Genomic DNA, 22,275 nt, shown 5'->3' on the forward strand with positions numbered 1-22,275 from the left:
TGGCTACATGGTGGTAGCATGGCTGGTCCCTCTGAGGGTAACGTCCAAGTGATCTGCAATCTTTCCTCCGAGCAGTCCAGAGAATAGAAGCACAAAGTTTCACATCTGCAGCAACTGAGACCTAGAATCAGTGACTGCATGGTGGTAGCATGGCTGGTTTGTTTGAGGACAGCTTCGAAGTAGTCTTCTAATCATTGAGACCTAGAATCAGTGACTGCATGGTGGTAGCATGGCTGGTTCGTTTGAGGACAGCTTCGAAGTAGTCTTCTAATCATTGAGACCTAGAATCAGTGGCTGCATGGTGGTAGCATGGCTGGTTCGTTTGAGGACAGCTTCAAAGTAGTCTTCTAATCATTCTCCTAGCAGTCCAGAAAATAGAACAAGCTGTCACATCTGCATCATCCAGGACCTGAAATCTGTCTCCTCATTCTTCTGTCTGATTCCAGGACCTTGTGTCTGAATTCTACACCTGAAAGTCTGGCCTTCATTGGAGACTCCGGAGATCTGCTAGTGGGAATGCGCAGCCACCTGTTTCGAATCAGCCTAGCTAAGCTGCTTCCCAAATCCTATCAAGTGAAGGTAACACAGAATGGAAGTGATGGGCCATGAGCTTGGTATTGGACTAGGCTATAAAGCAATCATCAGTGGGTCCACTTATTAACCACTTGCCTACTGGGGCAATTTAAACATTTTTAACACACCTGTTAAAATCAAAACATTTTTTTGCTAGAAAATTGCTTAGAACCCCCAAACATAATGCATGCAAGCTCTCTCCTTCGAACATTCTTCTCCTCTCCATCCATGCCATTTCTGTTCTCTGGTTATTCTTCTCTTCCATCTATGCCTTCCTACCTCTCTGCTCATTCTCGTACTCTCCATTCATGTGTTCCCTGACAAATCTTCTCCTCTCCATCCATATAAATCTGCCCTCCAAAAATACAATTCCAGTCTCCACACTGCCAAGCAGACCTATTTTATCACTCTCATTAACAACTTGTCATCTCGCCCCCGGCAACTCTTCGCTACCTTTAATTCTCTACTCCGTCCTCCACTGCCTCCACCCACTAATTCGCTCACTGCCCAAGAGATTGCCAACCACTTCAAACAAAAGATTGATACAACCCGTAAGGAGATCATTGCTGTTCAGATACCTTCCGTGCTTTACGCTTCATGCCCACAGGTGCGATCACTACTTACCTCATTCAACCCCACCACTATAGACAAGGTTGCTAAACTACTTGCTAATGCCCACTTAACTACCTGCCCTCTGGATCCTGTTCCCTCACAAATGCTACGTTCACCCTCTGGTCCTATTCTACACTCTCTAACCCACATCTTCAATCTCTCCCTCTCTTCTGGCATCTTCCCCAACTCTCTAAAACATGCACTAGTCAGCCCCATACTTAAAAATCCCTCACTGGACCCAACCGATCTTAACAACCTACGCCCTATTTCCTTGCTCCCCTTTTTATCCAAACTCCTTGAACGTCTGGTCTACAACCAACTGTGCGACCACCTTGCCGAGAATATCCTTCCTGATCCCCTTCAGTCTGGAATTCTGCCTCAACACTCCACTGAAACTGCTCTCCTAAAACTGACAAACGATCTACTAATGGCCAAAACCAATGGACACTATTCTGTACTCCTCCTCCTGGACCTTTCTGCTGCCTTTGATATGGTTGACCATCCCCTCCTCCTCAAAAAACTCCATGCCTTTGGTCTCCGTGACTGTACTCTTCACTGGTTATCTTCCTACTTATCCAACCGCACCTTTAGCTTAATTACAATTCCACTTCCTCCTCTCCTCTTCCCTTCTCTGTTGGGGTCCCCCAAGGCTCTGTTCTTGGACCCCTCCTATTTTCAATCTACACCTCCTCTCTGGGTCAGCTGATAGCCTCCCATAGCTTCCAATACCATTTCTATGCTGACGATACACAAATCTATTTATCCACCCCTCAGCTCTCTCCCTCAGTCTCCGCACGTATCACTAATTTACTATCTGATATATCGGTCTGGATGTCACACCACTTCCTCAAACTCAATCCATCCAAAACCGAACTAATAATTTTTCCTCCACCACATGACCCTTCCCCCAATCTCTTTGTCAATATCAGCCCATCCCCGCATGCCAAGGTCCTAGGTGTTGTCCTGGACTCTGAACTCTCCCACATCCAATCGCTGTCCAAATCTTGCCCCCTTAACGTCCGCAACATCTCTAAAATATGCCCCTTTCTAACCAAAGACACAACAAAGCTCCTAGTTCATTCCCTGGTCATCTCGCGCCTCGACTACTGCAATTCCCTTCTCATTGGCTTACCTCTACACAGGCTATCCCCCTTCAATCCATCATGAATGCTGCCGCCAGACTCCTTCATCTTACTAATCGCTCAGTGTCCGCTGCTCCTCTCTGTCAAGTCCTCCACTGGCTTCCGCTCACCCAACGAATCAAATTCAAAATACTAACAACATCTTACAAAGCCATCCACAGCTTAGCCCCCAACTACATCACTAGCCTAGTCTCAAAATACCAACCCAATCGCTCTCTTCGTTCCTCTCAAAACCTCCTGCTCTCTGGCTCCCTTGTCACCTCCTCCCATGCTCGCCTCCAGGACTTTACCAGAGCCTCTCCAATCCTGTGGAACTCCTTACCCTTATCTGTCCGATTATCTCCTACTCTATTAGCTTTTAGGCGATCTCTGAAAACCCTCCTTTTCAGAGAAACCTTACCTACCAACACCTAACAACTCTACCTTCATTTTATCCATCTGCCCATCCCCCTCAGTTACTGCCTTTTGTTTCACTTAACCCTCCCTTCTAGATTGTAAGCTCTAACGAGCAGACCCCTCTGATACCTCCTGTTTTGAATTGTACTGTTACTGTATTGTCTTCCCCCACACTGTAAAGCGCTGCGCAAACTGTTGGCGCTATATAAATCCTATATAATAATAATAATGCCTACTCTGTTCTCTGACTATTCTTCTCCTCTCCATCCTTGTGTTCTCTGACTATTCTTCTCCTCTCCATGCTTGTGTTCTCTGAACATTCTTCTCCTCTCCATCCTTGTGTTCTCTGACCATTCTTCTCCTCTCCATGCTTGTGTTCTCTGACCATTCTTCTCCTCGCCATCCTTGTGTTCTCTGACCATTCTTCTCCTCTCCATCCTTGTGTTCTCTGACCATTCTTCTCCTCTCCATCCTTGTGTTCTCTGACCATTCTTCTCCTCTCTATCCTTGTATTCTCTGACCATTCTTCTCCTCTCCATGCTTGTGTTCTCTGACCATTCTTCTCCTCGCCATCCTTGTGTTCTCTGACCATTCTGCTCCTCTCCATCCTTGTGTTCTCTGACCATTCTTCTCCCCTCAATCCTTGTGTTCTCTGGTCATTCTCCTCCTCTCCAGCCTTGTGTTCTCTGGTCATTCTCCTCCTCTCCAGCCTTGTGTTCTTTGGTCATTCTCCTCCCCTCTGTCCTTGTCTTCTCTGGTCATTCTTCTCCTCCCCTCTGTCCTTGTGTTCTTTGGTCATTCTCCTCCCCTCTGTCCTTGTCTTCTCTGGTCATTCTTCTCCTCCCCTCTGTCCTTGTGTTCTTTGGTCATTCTCCTCCCCTCCATCCTTGTGTTCTCTGACCATTCTTCTCCTCTCCGTCCTTGTGTTCTCTGACCATTCTCCTCCTCTCCATGCTTGTGTTCTCTGGTCATTCTCCTCCTCTCCATCCGCGTGTTCTCTGACCATTCTTCTCCTCTCCATCCTTGTGTTCTCTGGTCATTCTTCTCCTCTCCATCCGTGTGTTCTCTGGTCATTCTTCTCCTCTCCATCCTTGTGTTCTCTGGTCATTCTTCTCCTCCCCATCCTTGTGTTCTCTGGTCATTCTTCTCCTCTCCTTCTGTGTGTTCTCTGGTCATTCTTCTCCTCTCCATCCTTGTGTTCTCTGGTCATTCTTCTCCTCTCCATCCTTGTGTTTTCTGGTCATTCTTCTCCTCTCCATCCTTGTGTTCTCTGGCCATTCCTTTCCTCTCCATGCTTGTGTTCTCTGGTCATTCTTCTCCTCTCCTTCTGTGTGTTCTCTGATCATTCTTCTCCTCTCCATCCTTGTGTTCTCTGGCCATTCCTTTCCTCTCCATGCTTGTGTTTTCTGGTCATTCTTCTCCTCTCCATCCTTGTGTTCTCTGGTCATTCTTCTCCTCTCCATCCTTGTGTTCTCTGACTATTCTTCTCCTCTCTATCCTTGTGTTCTCTGATCATTCTTCTCCTCACCATCCTTCTGTTCTCTAATCATTCTTCTCCTCTCCATCCTTGTGTTCTCTGGTCATTCTTCTCCTCTCCTTCTGTGTGTTCTCTGGTCATTCTTCTCCTCTCCATCCTTGTGTTCTCTGGTCATTCTCCTCCTCTCCATCCTTGTGTTCTCTGGTCATTCTTCTCCTCTCCATCCTTGTGTTCTCTGGTCATTCTTCTCCTCTCCATCCGTGTGTTCTCTGGCCATTCCTTTCCTCTCCATGCTTGTGTTCTCTGTTCATTCTTCTCCTCTCCATCCTTGTGTTCTCTGGTCATTCTTCTCCTCACCATCCTTGTGTTCTCTGTTCATTCTTCTCCTCTCCATCCTTGTGTTCTCTGACCATTCTTCTCCTCTCCATTCGTGTGTTCTCTGACCATTCTTCTCCTCTCCTTCTGTGTGTTCTCTGGTCATTCTTTTCCTCTCCATCCTTCTGTTCTCTGGTCATTCTTCTCCTCTCCATCCTTCTGTTCTCTGGTCATTCTTCTCTTCTCCATCCGTGTGTTCTCTGGTCATTCTTCTCCTCTCCAATCCGTGTGTTTTCTGGTCATTCTCCTCCTCTCCATCCGTGTGTTCTCTGGTCATTCTTCTCCTCACCATCCTTCTGTTCTCTAATCATTCTTCTCCTCTCCATCCTTGTGTTCTCTGGTCATTCTTCTCCTCTCCTTCTGTGTGTTCTCTGGTCATTCTTCTCCTCTCCATCCTTGTGTTCTCTGGTCATTCTTCTCCTCTCCATCCTTGTGTTCTCTGGTCATTCTTCTCCTCTCCATCCGTGTGTTCTCTGGCCATTCCTTTCCTCTCCATGCTTGTGTTCTCTGTTCATTCTTCTCCTCTCCATCCTTGTGTTCTCTGACCATTCTTCTCCTCTCCATCCTTGTGTTCTCTGACTATTCTTCTCCTCCCCATCCTTGTGTTCTCTGGTCATTCTTCTCCTCTCCATCCGTGTGTTCTCTGGTCATTCTTCTCCTCACCATCATTCTGTTCTCTAATCATTCTTCTCCTCTCCATCCTTGTGTTCTATGGTCATTCTCCTCCTCTCCATCCTTGTGTTCTCTGGCCATTCTTCTCCTCTCCATCCGTGTGTTCTCTGGTCATTCTTCTCCTCACCATCCTTCTGTTCTCTAATCATTCTTCTCCTCTCCATCCTTGTGTTCTCTGGCCATTCTTCTCCTCTCCATCCTTGTGTTCTCTGATCATTCTTCTCCTCTCTATCCTTGTGTTCTCTGGTCATTCTTCTCCTCTCCATCCTTGTGTTCTCTGGTCATTCTCCTCCTCTCCATCCGTGTGTTCTCTGACCATTCTTCTCCTCTCCATCCTTGTGTTCTCTGACTATTCTTCTCTTCTCCATCCGTGTGTTCTCTGACTATTCTCCTCTCCATCCTTGTGTTCTCTGACCATTCTTCTCCTCTCCGTCCTTGTGTTCTCTGACCATTCTCCTCCTCTCCATGCTTGTGTTCTCTGGTCATTCTCCTCCTCTCCATCCGCGTGTTCTCTGACCATTCTTCTCCTCTCCATCCGTGTGTTCTCTGGTCATTCTTCTCCTCACCATCCTTCTGTTCTCTAATCATTCTTCTCCTCTCCATCCTTGTGTTCTCTGGCCATTCTTCTCCTCTCCATCCTTGTGTTCTCTGATCATTCTTCTCCTCTCTATCCTTGTGTTCTCTGGTCATTCTTCTCCTCTCCATCCTTCTGTTCTCTAATCATTCTTCTCCTCTCCATCCTTGTGTTCTATGGTCATTCTCCTCCTCTCCATCCTTGTGTTCTCTGGCCATTCTTCTCCTCTCCATCCGTGTGTTCTCTGGTCATTCTCCTCCTCTCCATCCTTGTGTTCTCTGGTCATTCTCCTCCTCTCCATCCTTGTGTTCTCTGACCATTCTCCTCCTCTCCATCCTTGTGTTCTCTGGTCATTCTTCTCCTCTCCATCCGTGTGTTCTCTGGTCATTCTTCTCCTTTCCATCCTTGTGTTCTCTGGTCATTCTTCTCCTCTCCATCCTTGTGTTCTCTGGTCATTCTCCTCCTCTCCATCCTTGTGTTCTCTGGTCATTCTCCTCCTCTCCATCCGTGTGTTCTCTGACCATTCTCCTCCTCTCCATCCGTGTGTTCTCTGACCATTCTCCTCCTCTCCATCCTTGTGTTCTCTGACTATTCTCCTCTCCATCCTTGTGTTCTCTGGTCATTCTTCTCCTCTCCATCCTTGTGTTCTCTGACCATTCTTCTCCTCTCCATCCTTGTGTTCTCTGGTCATTCTTCTCCTCTCCATCCTTGTGTTCTCTGGTCATTCTTCTCCTCTCCATCCTTGTGTTCTCTGGCCATTCCTTTCCTCTCCATGCTTGTGTTTTCTGGTCATTCTTCTCCTCACCATACTTCTGTTCTCTGGTCATTCTTCTCCTCTCCATCCTTGTGTTCTCTGGTCATTCTTCTCCTCTCCATCCTTGTGTTCTCTGACTATTCTTCTCCTCTCTATCCTTGTGTTCTCTGACCATTCTTCTCCTCACCATCCTTCTGTTCTCTAATCATTCTTCTCCTCTCCATCCTTGTGTTCTCTGGTCATTCTTCTCCTCTCCTTCTGTGTGTTCTCTGGTCATTCTCCTCCTCTCCATCCTTGTGTTCTCTGGTCATTCTTCTCCTCTCCATCCTTGTGTTCTCTGGTCATTCTTCTCCTCTCCATCCGTGTGTTCTCTGGCCATTCCTTTCCTCTCCATGCTTGTGTTCTCTGTTCATTCTTCTCCTCTCCATCCTTGTGTTCTCTGGTCATTCTTCTCCTCCCCATCCTTGTGTTCTCTGTTCATTCTTCTCCTCTCCATCCTTCTGTTCTCTGGTCATTCTTCTCTTCTCCATCCGTGTGTTCTCTGGTCATTCTTCTCCTCTCCAATCCGTGTGTTTTCTGGTCATTCTCCTCCTCTCCATCCGTGTGTTCTCTGGTCATTCTTCTCCTCACCATCCTTCTGTTCTCTAATCATTCTTCTCCTCTCCATCCTTGTGTTCTCTGGTCATTCTTCTCCTCTCCTTCTGTGTGTTCTCTGGTCATTCTTCTCCTCTCCATCCTTGTGTTCTCTGGTCATTCTTCTCCTCTCCATCCTTGTGTTCTCTGGTCATTCTTCTCCTCTCCATCCGTGTGTTCTCTGGCCATTCCTTTCCTCTCCATGCTTGTGTTCTCTGTTCATTCTTCTCCTCTCCATCCTTGTGTTCTCTGACCATTCTTCTCCTCTCCATCCTTGTGTTCTCTGACTATTCTTCTCCTCCCCATCCTTGTGTTCTCTGGTCATTCTTCTCCTCTCCATCCTTGTGTTCTCTGGTCATTCTTCTCCTCACCATCCTTCTGTTCTCTAATCATTCTTCTCCTCTCCATCCTTGTGTTCTCTGGTCATTCTTCTCCTCTCCTTCTGTGTGTTCTCTGGTCATTCTTCTCCTCTCCATCCTTGTGTTCTCTGGTCATTCTTCTCCTCTCCATCCTTGTGTTCTCTGGTCATTCTTCTCCTCTCCATCCTTGTGTTCTCTGACTATTCTTCTCCTCTCCATCCTTGTGTTCTCTGGCCATTCTTCTCCTCTCCATCCTTGTGTTCTCTGACCATTCTCCTCCTCTCCATCCTTGTGTTCTCTGACTATTCTTCTCCTCTCCATCCTTGTGTTCTCTGGCCATTCTTCTCCTCTCCATCCTTGTGTTCTCTGACCATTCTCCTCCTCTCCATCCTTGTGTTCTCTGACTATTCTTCTCCTCTCCATCCTTGTGTTCTCTGGCCATTCTTCTCCTCTCCATCCTTGTGTTCTCTGATCATTCTTCTCCTCTCTATCCTTGTGTTCTCTGGTCATTCTTCTCCTCTCCATCCTTGTGTTCTCTGGTCATTCTCCTCCTCTCCATCCGTGTGTTCTCTGACCATTCTTCTCCTCTCCATCCTTGTGTTCTCTGACTATTCTTCTCCTCTCCATCCGTGTGTTCTCTGACTATTCTCCTCTCCATCCTTGTGTTCTCTGACCATTCTCCTCCTCTCCATCCTTGTGTTCTCTGGTCATTCTCCTCCTCTCCATCCTTGTGTTCTCTGGTCATTCTCCTCCTCTCCATCCTTGTGTTCTCTGGTCATTCTTCTCCTCTCCATCCTTGTGTTCTCTGGTCATTCTTCTCCTCTCCATCCTTCTGTTCTCTGACCATTCTTCTCCTCTCCATCCTTGTGTTCTCTGGTCATTCTTCTCCTCTCCATCCTTCTGTTCTCTGGTCATTCTTCTCCTCTCCATCCGTGTGTTCTCTGGTCATTCTTCTCCTCTCCATCCTTGTGTTCTCTGGTCATTCTTCTCCTCTCCATCCTTGTGTTCTCTGACTATTCTTCTCCTCTCCATCCTTGTGTTCTCTGACTATTCTTCTCCTCTCCATCCTTGTGTTCTCTGGCCATTCTTCTCCTCTCCATCCTTGTGTTCTCTGACCATTCTCCTCCTCTCCATCCTTGTGTTCTCTGACTATTCTTCTCCTCTCCATCCTTGTGTTCTCTGGCCATTCTTCTCCTCTCCATCCTTGTGTTCTCTGATCATTCTTCTCCTCTCTATCCTTGTGTTCTCTGGTCATTCTTCTCCTCTCCATCCTTGTGTTCTCTGGTCATTCTCCTCCTCTCCATCCGTGTGTTCTCTGACCATTCTTCTCCTCTCCATCCTTGTGTTCTCTGACTATTCTTCTCCTCTCCATCCGTGTGTTCTCTGACTATTCTCCTCTCCATCCTTGTGTTCTCTGACCATTCTCCTCCTCTCCATCCTTGTGTTCTCTGGTCATTCTCCTCCTCTCCATCCTTGTGTTCTCTGGTCATTCTCCTCCTCTCCATCCTTGTGTTCTCTGACCATTCTCCTCCTCTCCATCCTTGTGTTCTCTGGTCATTCTTCTCCTCTCCATCCGTGTGTTCTCTGGTCATTCTTCTCCTTTCCATCCTTGTGTTCTCTGGTCATTCTTCTCCTCTCCATCCTTGTGTTCTCTGGTCATTCTCCTCCTCTCCATCCTTGTGTTCTCTGGTCATTCTCCTCCTCTCCATCCGTGTGTTCTCTGACCATTCTCCTCCTCTCCATCCTTGTGTTCTCTGGTCATTCTCCTCCTCTTCATCCTTGTGTTCTCTGACCATTCTCCTCCTCTCCATCCTTGTGTTCTCTGACTATTCTCCTCTCCATCCTTGTGTTCTCTGGTCATTCTTCTCCTCTCCATCCTTGTGTTCTCTGATCATTCTTCTCCTTTCCATCCCTGTGTTCTCTGGTCATTCTTCTCCTCTCCATCCGTGTGTTCTCTGACCATTCCTTCGTTTTATCCATGCCAGCTCTCCTGTCTGATTCATCTCCTCTCCCATCCATGCCTGCTCTGTCCTCTGGCCTTTTTTCTCTTCTCCCTCCATACTGGCTCTCCTTTTTTCTGTGATTATTGAAGAAGTGGATACATGCATGAAGGAGTCTCCGCATTTTGCTTTAGTTAGCTTTTGGGGATGACCACAAAATATGAGCTGTTGCTTGTGCTCAGACAGGTTGAAGGAAAACTGACTTTTAGAGCTCTTTCACACTGTTCTGGTGCACTTTGACCTCACCACGGGAACGGTGCATCCTTACCTGTGGGTTTGGTGCAGGTTAGCGGCGTTCTTCCATAGAGTTGCATTATGTTCTGCTCTTTGGTGTGCTTTCTAAAAGTGCAGCAAAGATGCAGAATGCAGGAATTTTGTTGCACTTTCAGAAAGCACACCAAAAATGTGGGACATAAAGCAGCTCTATAGAAGAGCACGGCTAACCGCACCAAACCCACTGGTAAGCTGCGCTGCTCCCACGGCGTGGTGAAACTGAACCAGAAAGGGTTCTTAATATACAGTGTGTGTCCAAGGATTTCATTGCAAGTACGAATCAGCTATATTCAAATGGTTGTCATATTTCTCTATTGGATTGTTCATCCCGTCAGCTGCACTTCTTCCTTTATCTGTAGATATTGTGTATGTCGGCGCGCTCCACAGTCACAGATCCGTCTGTCCCTATGAATGATGGTCGTCCCCTTCCTATGGATGATAAGTAAAGGCTGTGTCTAATTCTGCTCTTCTTAAGTAGAAATGGAACATTCTATGTATCTGTCTCTATGTATCTCTACCTCTCTCTATGCACTCTCTATGTATCTCTACCTCTCTCTATGCACTCTCTATGTATCTCTACCTCTCTCTATGCACTCTCTATGTATCTCTACCTCTCTCTATGCACTCTCTATGTATCTCTACCTCTCTCTGTGCACTCTCTATGTATCTCTACCTCTCTCTATGCACTCTCTATGTATCTCTACCTCTCTCTGTGCACTCTCTATGTATCTCTACCTCTCTCAATGTCATGTTTCTGCATTTCTTCTTCTCTCTATGCACTCTCTATGTATCTCTACCTCTCTCTATGTATCTCTACCTCTCTCTATGCACTCTCTATGTATCTCTACCTCTCTCTATGCACTCTCTATGTATCTCTACCTCTCTCTATGCACTCTCTATGTATCTCTACCTCTCTCTATGCACTCTCTATGTATCTCTACCTCTCTCTATGTCATGTTTCTGTATTTCTTCCTCTCTATACACTCTTTATGTATCTCTACCTCTCTCAATGTCATGTTTCCGTATTTCTTCCTCTCTCTATGCACTCTCTACCTTTTACCTCTCTTTCTTCCTGTACCCCTTACCCCCTGTGCTCTCTTTCCTGGTATCTCCTGGTAATATGTATTGAATGTATGCCATCAAGATCTTTCTTTTGTTGCTGCCAGTAGCAACCAGTCACCTTCCAGTTGCCATGGGTTGAGAGTGTAGAAAGTTTTCCCAGCCTACTTTCCTTCTCCTGGTTTTTCTTTTCTCTCTCTCTTTTTTTTTTCTTGGGGTCTCCCCCTCTCTCTTCTCTCTATATCTCCCCCTCTCTCTTCTCTCTCTTCTCTCTCTTCTCTCTATATCTCCCCCTCTCTCTTCTCTCTCTTCTCTCTATATCTCCTCCTCTCACTTCTCTTTATCTTCTGTCTCTCTCCTCTTTCTTCCTCAGCCCTCTTTTTTTTCTCTCTTGTGCCCCTCTCTGTTATCTCTATCTCTCTCTGCTCTCCTCTCTTTTCCAAGTCTTTCTCTAACCCTTTGCACCCTCTCTTCCAATTCTAGGAGAGGTCTTCACATAGACAGAGGTGGAACATGGAGGAATGGACAGCAGGAACAGGTACAGAGGAGACCCAAAGAATAAACTGCATTGTGAATCCAATTTATGTGCAATGTGAATAAAGTTTGAGTATAGCGTGTCTGAATTCTGTGTGAAATCCGTGTAAATGAAGTTTGCATGCCAATGTGAACATAGGGCAGAATTCCCGAAGCTAGGAAAGACGTCATTGGCAATAACGATTGTTCTCTTTCAGCCTATTGACTGTAATTCTTAGTTCTTTGGATAGAGGGTGAGTCCAGCATGGATATAATGTGATTCTAATGTATGTGGCATGAATTTATTCTAAACATACCATAGGTAAAGTGCACATGGCATGAATCCAGCATAGATTTACCCTGTGGTAAGTGTGAAAATGATGTGAGTCTAGTCTAAATCCAGCCTGGAGCTGGCATAAATCTGAAGTGGGCATTAGGTTAGACCAGAATAAATACAGCATGAGTTTAGTTTGCATCCTAAAGAGAACATCGTGTGAGTCTCTACCATGGACAAGGTTTGGGTCTTAGAGTACAAATTTGTGATAACACTGTAAATTATAAGTGGCCATTGGGTATATCCAGTGTGGCCTTTGGGTGTATCCAGTATGGCCATTGGGTGTGACCAGTGTGACCACTGGGTATTACTAGTGTGGCTGTTGGGTATATCCAATGTGGCCATTGGGTGTGACCAGTGGAATTATATGTATGTCCAATGTCCATCTAGTGTAGCTCATCTGATGACCTCCTGTCTTTCTCTTCTAGGAATACATAGTGTTGAGCTCTAGAGACCAGGAGCTTCACCTTATCCGAGAAGGAAAACTAAGGCCGAATAAGAAGCTGAAGAGTAACACAAGAATCAGAAGAGAAGCCATGGATCAATACCTGCAGCTTGTCTACAAGCAGAGGCCACACATTATAGTAATACACCACATAACATCCATAGATTAGATAGGGATACAGGATAGATTGTATTGTTATGGGACAGAACATATAGATGATGTAGATGAGTGACTCCTATAATGAATAATAGAGTCAGGTCGTATCAGTGAGGGATAATAGAGTCAGGTTGTATCGGTGAGAGATACCTCCAGAGAAGACATTAATCCTAATCTACTAAAAGAGTAAAACATTTTTGCTTGTATAGTGAATCTTCACACAACTATTGAATGAAGATATATAAGAGTCAGTGGGTTATAGTGCAATCTACAGAAGTTGAATGTTAGGCACAACAAAAAGTAATCGGGGGAGGGGAGGGGCCTCTCCGGCTGTGGTCTTACCCTGCAGCTGCCAGAGAGAGTCGGTTTCTTACTTGGCGTCATGGAGAATGGACCGGTTTTCTCACAGCCGCTGGATCTCAAGACTCTACTGTTGTGATCCAGCAGGTGAGTGGCAGACAGATTGGATTTTCAGATCCTTGGATGTGCACGTATCTCTTTGATGAAGGGTCGGAGCTCACTGGGAAGACCCTGCTGGTTTGCCATAGTGCCAATCTGCCTAAAGACTAAGTTCACCTTTGGGAATAAAAAATAAGTGCTTATATTTTTGCTGAAAAAATGTGCCTTTATTATTTTTTTCCCCCGGGAGCCTGCAGAGAATTGCACCCCGCGAACAGTGAATCACCGTGCAATGTCAGGCTCCTGTAGACACTTCCGCCAGCTTTCTAACTAATAACCCTGTATGGACATTGTTATATAGCGGGAAAAACTGTCAGTGTACTATAAGGGTGCACATCACACCCTCCCAGTTCATATAGAACTACAAGCTATCTGCCACAGTGGAAAGATGGGACTTGTAGTTTTTTCATTAACAGATTTCTGTGAATAAATGATGAAGATGTGCGGACGAAGCCCCCGCAATTTTAAAATGTGATGGGGGGGCGGGGGGTAACCCTGCCGATGTCACAGGTGGCAGGAGTTGGAGCTTGTTACATGTTACACCCTAAATCTAACTGCTCCAAATGTAACATGCTCCAAAAGGTGAACTTAGCCTTTAATTGCCCCTGTTCAGTGGAGGCACATATGACAGAGAAACACATTCACCATTCCCTCTGTCTGTGAGCTTCCTAGGTTTGGCCTCAGTCATCTGAGTCCTGGAGGTCTCTGGTATGTGGCTGGTATGGGATTGTTTATCCCCCCCCCCCCCCCCACCCACAGTATCTCACAACCAAAGTAAGTACACCCCTCACATTTTTGTAAATATTTTATTCTATCTTTTCATGTGACAACACTGAAGAAATGACACTTTGCTACAATGTCATTTCTTGTGCATCATCTTTAGAAGAGGCTTCCTTCTGGGGCGACAGCCATGCAGACCAATTTGATGCAGTGTGCGGCGTATGGTCTTAGCACTGACAGGCTGACCCCCCACCCCTTCAATCTCTGCAGCAATGCTGGCAGCACTCATACGTCTATTTCCCAAAGACAACCTCTGGATATGACGCTGAGCACAGCAATCAACTTCTTTGGTGGACCATGGTGAGGCCTGTTCTGGGTGGAACCTGTCCTGGTAAACTGCTGTATGGTCTTGGCCACCGTGCTGCAGCTCAGTTTCAGGGTCTTGGCAATTTTTTTATAGCCTAGGCCATCTTTATGTAGATCAACAATTCTTTTTTCAGATCCTCAGAGAGTTCTTTGCCATGAGGTGCCATGTTGAACTTCCAGTGACCAGTATGAGAGAGTGAGAGTGATGACACCAAATGTAACACATCTGCCCCCCATTCACACCTGAGACCTTGTAACACTATTGAGTCACATGACACCGGGGAGGGAAAATGGCTAATTAGGCCCAATTTGGAGATTGTCACTTAGGGGTGTACTGACTTTTGTTGCCAGTGGTTTAGACATTAATAGCTGTGTGTGGAGTTATTTTGAGGGGACAGCAAATTTACACTTTTATACAAGCTGTACACTCACTACTTTACATTGTAGCAAAGTGTCATTTCTTTTCACATGAAAAAATAGAATAGAATATTTACAAAAATGTGAGGGGTGTACTTGCTTTTTGTGAGATGCTGTATATGCCAACTCTGAAACCTCCCTTCTGCACTGTTGTCTGCCCAGCCCCCTGCTTTAAAGAGTGGGGGCAGTGTTTCCAAGCTGCAGCCAGGTGCATTTCAATGGCAGTGCAACCCCATCCGCCATTTTGCTTTAGGGCATTTTCCCTTTTCTCCCTTTGTTGTACACCCACATGGCCTCCCAGAATTCTGTACCCCTTGCAGGATGTGGGTGGGGCTACTGCCTTCATGTAGCCGGAGTCCTGCATGTGCAGTGTTTCCTGCTTCTTGTCTTTCTCTTTAGGGACAGTAGGCTATTAACCTCATAGTGAGCCAGACCACAGCCAGGTAACCTCATACAATACCACTGCCTTTAGGTTGGCCTCTCTGGGTGAGCCCTCCACCACTGCAAGGGAGTGGGTATAGCAGCAGCTTAAATCTGAGATTGGAGAGTTTGAATTTCCCCTGTGAAAGAAACACTTTGGCTTGTGTTATGTTCAAGACTAAACCCAGATACTCCAATGTGTTTGTTCCAGCAACCTTTTCTGAAGGTTCAGGATCCATCCGAACTGTTGTACTGTCTGGACAGTCAAAGGCAGGTGTTCTGACAGACCAAACTGATGCCTCAACAGGAGGCTGTCCACGTATCCCACAATAGGAATGCCATGAGAACACAGTGAGGCTAATAGTAAGGCCAGCACCTTTATGAACATCAAGCCCTAACCCAAAGTCCAGACAGAAGGCTGAAGAGAAGGACCAAAAAACTGGAAATGAAGGGGCCCCATATCAAAGCCTAGAAAACTGTGATGCTCTGAAAAATTGGGAAACCCAAAAGCCAGAAAGCCTCCCTTGTGAAGAGAGGAGTTGGCAGTCCTGGTGGATTCCATGCTGTATTTAGGGCTTTGAGATCCAAGATGGGATGGATGCCAAGTTTGGTTTTAGGAACTGTGAATAGGTTGGAGTAAAATCCTTGAAACTTTTCTGACACAGGAACTGTGACACCTTGGTCCAGACAACTCGAAAGAGCTCGATGGAAATCTGCTAAATCTGTGTGGTGGCAAACTGAGGAAAGGGTAGGGAGTGACAGTCCAGTTTGAAGCCATGGGATGCCGCCTCCTGCACTCAAGCATCTGAGATGAAAGCTGTCTAAGTGTCCGCAAATGTCACCCCACTGTTGAAAGTGGGGGCATACCTTCATGCAGAGGAAGGCTTCTTTAAGAATTTGGCAGACTTTGAGACCCAGACCTTGTGGGCGGAATGAAAGCTAAGCTTGGGAGGGGGGGATCTTGACAGGAGTGGAGAAACAATAGGGAGGCAGTCCAACACTTTGACGAAAGTGTCTTGCACACGTCTACTGATTGGAGACCCATGTCGAGATAAGTTTTATAATCAAGGGGTCAATTTAGGGATCCAGATTTTTTTAGAAAATCCAGACTTTTTTAGAAAATCCTTCCTGACTGGGTACAAGCCTAATAAGTGCTTAGGGGAGAGTGAAAAAGCTTGTCAGGGTTTTTCCAATCTTCATAGAGAAAGGGTTGGAAAAGAAGGTGCAATAGGAAAGTCTTTGAGGCCTTAGAGGCTCTAAAGAACCCAAGGCTAGAAACAGCACTTGCAGAAGCAACAGGATAATCCTCTAGTTTCAGAGTGGTGCGTACCACATCAGTAAAAGCTCAGAGTGGTGCGTACCACATCAGTTAAAGCCCAGACAGTCACTCTTTTAACTTTAGAACATAAGCAGTGACTGTGACTCATCAGGGAAAAGCCCAATAGGCAAAGACTGGAACAACTCCGAATCAGACAGGGTTTAGAAGTCACCAAGGCAGATCAGATACAGAATCTACGGAAAAAGGCATCAGAAACCACAAATAACGGAGTAATTTAGGCCATTAAATCTTACATGATTGTAGTAAAAACATCACCCGAAAGGACAGTGGAACTGACAATACTGAACACAGCTGAAAGGGACTCCGATGACAGAATAGACTCTAGCAGTAAAGGGTAGCGAGATTCTAGGATGCAAATGTCGGTACCATTAGGGACTGTCTCTCATCCGTGTATAGAATTAGATATGTTGCAACTGCATGGAGGTTAGGCATCTTAAGGCTCAAGGTTCAAGGTAAGGCCTTGGGTACACAAAACCCAGACAGCTGATGGCAGGTAAAGATCAGATGGCCAGAGGTGACCAAAGTCAATATAGGTGAGCAGCAGGAGCAGACTGAAGATCTGACTTCCATGTGACTATATACAAGAAGGAGCAGACTGAAGATCTGACTTCCATGTGACTATATACAAGAAGGAGCAGACTGAAGATCTGACTTCCATGTGACTATATACAAGAAGGAGCAGACTGAAGATCGGACTTCCATGTGACTATATACAAGAAGGAGCAGACTGAAGATCTGACTTCCATGTGACTATATACAAGAAGGAGCAGCAGCAGGGAGATGCTTCCTTGATGCTGTATGGAGGGACAGTGCGAATTGGATACATCCTCCCAGTGGATTACATCAGCATTCAGTCTTACAGCAATAACCTCTGTGGGTAACGGAATTTGTAAAGGGATCAAGCAACCCATGTGCTTGGGGTAGCCCCCAGTGCCCAGGCTGACCAGCTTACCCACAAAATGAGTGTTCAGAGACAGGAGAAGCAGACAATGCCACTGACCATGGAGCTGACAAGTGCTGCCCATTTGTAAAGCGTTGTACATGGAACCCAGCCCCCAAATATTACTTCCAGGCTATCCCTGAACTCCAGAAGCCAAGCTGAGGAGGGATGGATAGCTGTGATTAAAGAGGAAAGCTCTATCTGTATTGTAGAGAAAAAAACTTGAAGAATAAAAGATGCTAACAAAAGTAGGGAAGTCATCTACACGGCACAGCTAAAGAACAGAGGTCCATCCTTCTAGAATTCTACAAGAACTGAGGCATGCTGGGAGTAGCGGAGTCATCCTGGGCTGGTTTGCAGGTTTGATTGCCGATATCCAGTTCTCCTGTAAGCGGAATTATAACTCAGAGGTGAAAGATTTCCCGTGTTTCTCAATAGAGGAGAAGAAAACATTGTACCACACACGTGCAGTAGGCCTGGCTCCTACAGATTTAGTTGGGTATACTCAATCCTGATTGGTCGAGAGTTTACCTTTAGTGACAGAGCTGAGGCATCTATTTGGGTGTTTTCTGTGCTGTTTGATTGGAGGGAACATGCTGCATGGGGGGAAGTTAATACTTTTTTTACGTTTCTTAGATCCCTGAGGATGATTATATAGCTCTGAATGAGCCAATTCCAGCCAGGATAGCCGAGGATGTGCCGGAGAGTCCAGGGGAAAGCAATAGAGGATTCTTTGACTCAGCCTTGGGATTCCCTTTTCATTCTTTGCCTAGACACCTCCAGGTATGTGTGTGTCCGCCTCCTGTGTCTGATGGCCACAGGTACCAGTACCAGGCTAGGGTGGTATTAGGGTTGAAGGTAATGTTAGGGGCAGAGGTACCAGTACCAGGCTAGGGTGGTATTAGGGCTGAAGGTAATGTTAGGGGCAGAGGTACCAGTACCAGGCTAGGGTGGTATTAGGGTTGAAGGTAATGCTAGGGGCAGAGGTACCAGTACCAGGCTAGGGTGGTATTAGGGTTGAAGGTAATGTTAGGGGCAGAGGTACCAGTACCAGGCTAGGGTGGTATTAGGGTTGAAGGTAATGTTAGGGGCAGAGGAACCAGTACCAGACTAGGGTGGTATTAGGGTTGAAGGTAATGTTAGGGGCAGAGGTACCAGTACCAGGCTAGGGTGGAATTAGGGCTGAAGGTAATGTTAGGGGCAGAGGTACCAGTACAAGGCTATGGTGGAATTAGGGCTGAAGGTAATGTTAGGGGCAGAGGTACCGATACCTGGTGTAGGGGGTGTTGGAGCTGGGATTCACTAGGACAGTGAATATGCTGGTAAGAGGGGATTAAAAATAAAACTGAGCAGGAAGGTGAAGATAATCTTTATTGTTATAAGTAAATATACCTATACCAGGCCTGGGTGGTATGAGGACTGAAGGTAATCTTAGGGCCAGAGGTACCAGTACTAGGAATGGGCAGTACTAGGGCCAAAGGTACTCGGGCCAAAGGTAATCTTAAGGCCAGAGATACCAGTACCAGGTAAGGTCAGTAATGGGCCAAAGGTAATCTTAGTGGCAAAGGTTCCAGGTGTGGATGGTACTATGGCTGAAGTAATCTTAGGAGCAGAGGTAATGGTACCAGATGTGGGTAGTATTGGGGCTGAAGGTAATCCTGGGGGGCAGAAGTACCAGTACCAGTTTTGGGTAGTATAGGGGGTTAAAGGTAATCCTAGGGGCATTCTGTGACATACAGTATGGCCTCCTTCATACCTCATCTGTGCCAGATTACCACCATAATATTGCCAGAGAAGTGTTTTTTGTCCTATTGGATGCCATAGATGGCTGAGGCCAGAGACATCACCCAGAGACATCACCCAGAGACCTCGCCCAGAGACCTTGCCCAGAGACCTTGCCCAGAGACCTCGCCCAGAGACCTCACCCAGAGACCTCACCCAGAGACATCGCCCTCTTATGTTGGGTAGTGCGTTTCCTGGTTGCTTGTCTTGTCTCCTGCACCTCCCCCCTCCGAGGCTTCTGAGGTTATAAATTCTCTTATCATGACTGACTGCTGCAATCAGCACTGTGTAGTACATAGGATCATTAGATAATATACTCAGCACTGTGTAGTATATAGGATCATTAGATAATATACTCAGCACTGTGTAGTACATAGGATCATTCGATAATATACTCAGCACTGTGTAGTACATAGGATCATTAGATAATGAACTTTTATTAATCTCCATTAACCATTGATTTTTTTTTCTGTTCCTCAGGCTTCATTTTTATCCATTGGGACCATTCCAAATTCTGCCCTCCTTCAGCTCTTGTGGCCGATGGAATATGCGGAGCGTAGGAGTCATCAGGAAATCCATCCACAGGTAAGTACATAACCAGCTCCATGTTAGAAGTAAGTACATAACCAGCTCCATGTTAGAGGCAAGTACATGACCAGCTCCATGTTAGAGGTAAGTACATAACCAGCTCCATGTTAGAGGTAAGTACATAACCAGCTCCATGTTAGAGGTAAGTACATAACCAGCTCCATGTTAGAGGCAAGTACATAACCAGCTCCATGTTAGAGGTAAGTACATAACCAGCTCCATGTTAGAGGTAAGTACATAACCAGCTCCATGTTAGAGGTAAGTACATAACCAGCTCCATGTTAGAGGTAAGTACATAACCAGCTCCATGTTAGAGGTAAGTACATGACCAGCTCCATGTTAGAGGTAAGTACATAACCAGCTCCATGTTAGAGGTAAGTACATGACCAGCTCCATGTTAGAGGTAAGTACATAACCAGCTCCATGTTAGAGGCAATTACATAACCAGCTCCATGTGAAGGTTGAAGTTTGGTGCTCTAGGGAGAAGTGAATTTGAACCTGAATCTCCGCCTTTCCTCCAAAATTCTTGGTTGATTTAATAAGATTTCTATAATTCTAGATCTCTGTCCTTCACGTATTCAACCATATTGTCATCCTAATAAAAATAAAAACTTCTTCCTGTAAAATGTAGCTGGCCCTGTACTTTGTATAACAAATTCAGCTTAGTAAGAAATATAGATTGCTCTTCCAGAACATCAATGTCTATCATATCCATATAGAGACACAAATACCTTTACAATCAATCAAAGATTGTCTAAATTCTGGAAAAGCGTAATCCATGAATCCTCAAAAACCTCATCCAACATAGGGCTCAACTGGCATCTATAGATGGGAGAGCAACATATACATTTAGGTTGGTCAGGTATTGATGGATAGGACCCTCAGCTTGGCACCCTCTATTAGCCCCAAATTCGCCACATGTATGTGTAGCGGAGTAGCAGTATGATCCACGATATCTCCACTGGTAGTCAGGCACAGCATACAATAATCTTGGTAGCGTATAATATTCCCAACCCTCCAATAACCAGACGACACATGGCTTGGAGGTCAAACACTAGAATGCCTTGTTTATTGAAAAACACAGGGATCTACACTCCCAAACCCCCTCCCTATTCGAGACATTCCACACACAAAGCTGAACATCCCATAATAACCTTACTCTGCCAGACAGAAACAATAGGACAATAGAAGGCAGGTATTTAACAATAACAAACCCCCACCCATCTCCTGAGGGACACTGCTCAGACATATGATGGTCCCAAGTGAAAGAGTTCTCACTCTCTCCACATAAACCACACCACAAACACTTGGTTCTTAAAGGTATACACATGCAATAAACATAATGCATACACGAAGGGCAATATACAGTGGCTGTATTTGCCACAATGCTCCCCCAGAACCAAGCCAGCATACACAGTCTGATCCATAACGGATCGGCTTGGGGATGTCCGGGGAGTACTCGCAGATCATTTTTCCAGTTCAGTTTGTCACGATAACCTGTGAACTGTTGTCCATACAAGTAGGGCTGAAGCTTCATTCCCTGGGGAGAAGCTCTCTGCTCAAGTAGGTTACAGGTTGTTCTCTGCCATCTTCTCCAACCGGGCTCAATACTGTTCTTAATCCAAACATTGAAGCGTCTGGACCTCAGAAGGCCATTAGGTCTCCGGGATATTGGCCTGGGATCTGGACTGGCAGGATCGCTGAGGGCAACTGACCTAGATCGTTCCCAGTAAGATGTCGGTGGGGAGCTCCCGTATCAACCCCACATCAATCAGACCTGACCCGGCACCCCAATTCAAGTGGACCCTGGCAGTGGGTAGCCGGTGTACTGCTCCCCCTGCCATTCGTACCACTGCTGAGCCTCCGGTTCGGGGCGGCATCTGGAACCAGGTGTCGCTTGACCAAGGTGAGAGTGGCTCCCGTGTCTCGGAGACCTTGAGCGGGCATTCCATTTAACTGGACCGATTTGTAGATGATGCTGTTGGTTCTCCGTAGCGGCTTGCACCAGGTTAGCTTCATGAAGGGTACCCCATTGCTCCTCGGTGTGTTTGAACCTGGGTACAACTGGGGAAACCTCTGTGAGATAGTAGGGGACTGTTGTCCGTGTTTAAGGGGGTGACCATGGTCGGATCCATGCAGCTTGGTTCCTGCTCTGGGTACAGTCTCGTCGATAGTGCCCAAACTGCTTGCACCTGTGGCACTGTACCCCACTGCGGGACGGGTATCTGGGTGTCTGGTGTTTGGAGGAGTTTCGCCCCGTCTGTGGTAGTAGTGGTCCTGTGGTGCGAGCCTGCTGCCGGGTAACAGCCGAATAAGCTTCGTGGATGGTAGATTGGGGAACAAAAGCTGAAGTCAGCTCCCCCAGGTCATTGCCCAAAATAACGTCTGCGGGTAAATCCTGCATCATGCCCACCTCCACATTCCCTGACCCCGCTCCCCAATTCAGGTGTACTTTCGCAGTGGGAACTTTGAAAATGGCTCTCCCTGCTACTCGCACAGCTACAGAATCCCCAGTGAGTTGTCTGGATGCAATAAGGTGATTCCGGACCAACGTGATGGTAGCCCCAGAGTCACGTAACCCTTCTAGTTGTCTCCCCTCCATGTGCACAGCTTGTCGTGGTTTTGTCGATTGTCTGATGCCTCTTGGATGGGGTTAACCTCGTGTAGGGTGCCGAGGGCTTCCTCCATTTGGATTGCTGTGGAGAGTTGTAATGCAGGGGCTGCTTGGTAACAGTGTACAGCGGCTCGAGGTGCTGGTGTGTAGCCCTGATTCGGCCAGGGCTGACGAGGCCGATTTCGGGGACAGTCTTTCTGTATGTGCCCCATTTGGTTGCAGAGATGGCACCGGGTATGGGCTTGTGGTTGGTATCTGGGGTACTGACTGTTACCTCCTCCTG

The 22,275-nt window shown here is 46.4% G+C and overlaps 1 protein-coding gene across 1 annotated transcript in view; it reads left to right on the forward strand.

Annotated features, from left to right (window-relative positions):
• The window catches only part of LOC309567524 (WD repeat-containing protein 97-like), a gene marked incomplete at its 3' end in the record, with an annotated part of 71,477 nt that overhangs the window by 43,328 nt on the left and 5,874 nt on the right, over positions 1 to 22,275 (forward strand). The window contains exons 10-15 of the mRNA XM_082272909.1: positions 447 to 579; positions 10,200 to 10,282; positions 11,383 to 11,437; positions 12,175 to 12,330; positions 17,645 to 17,791; positions 19,271 to 19,375. Of these exons, the coding sequence (XP_082129035.1) occupies positions 447 to 579; positions 10,200 to 10,282; positions 11,383 to 11,437; positions 12,175 to 12,330; positions 17,645 to 17,791; positions 19,271 to 19,375 (679 nt within the window). The remainder of the gene's footprint in view (positions 1 to 446; positions 580 to 10,199; positions 10,283 to 11,382; positions 11,438 to 12,174; positions 12,331 to 17,644; positions 17,792 to 19,270; positions 19,376 to 22,275) is intronic.

The sequence above is a fragment of the Pelophylax lessonae genome (assembly GCF_965119305.1).
Source record: "Pelophylax lessonae genome assembly, chromosome: 11".
Classification (NCBI taxonomy): Eukaryota; Metazoa; Chordata; class Amphibia; order Anura; family Ranidae; genus Pelophylax; species Pelophylax lessonae.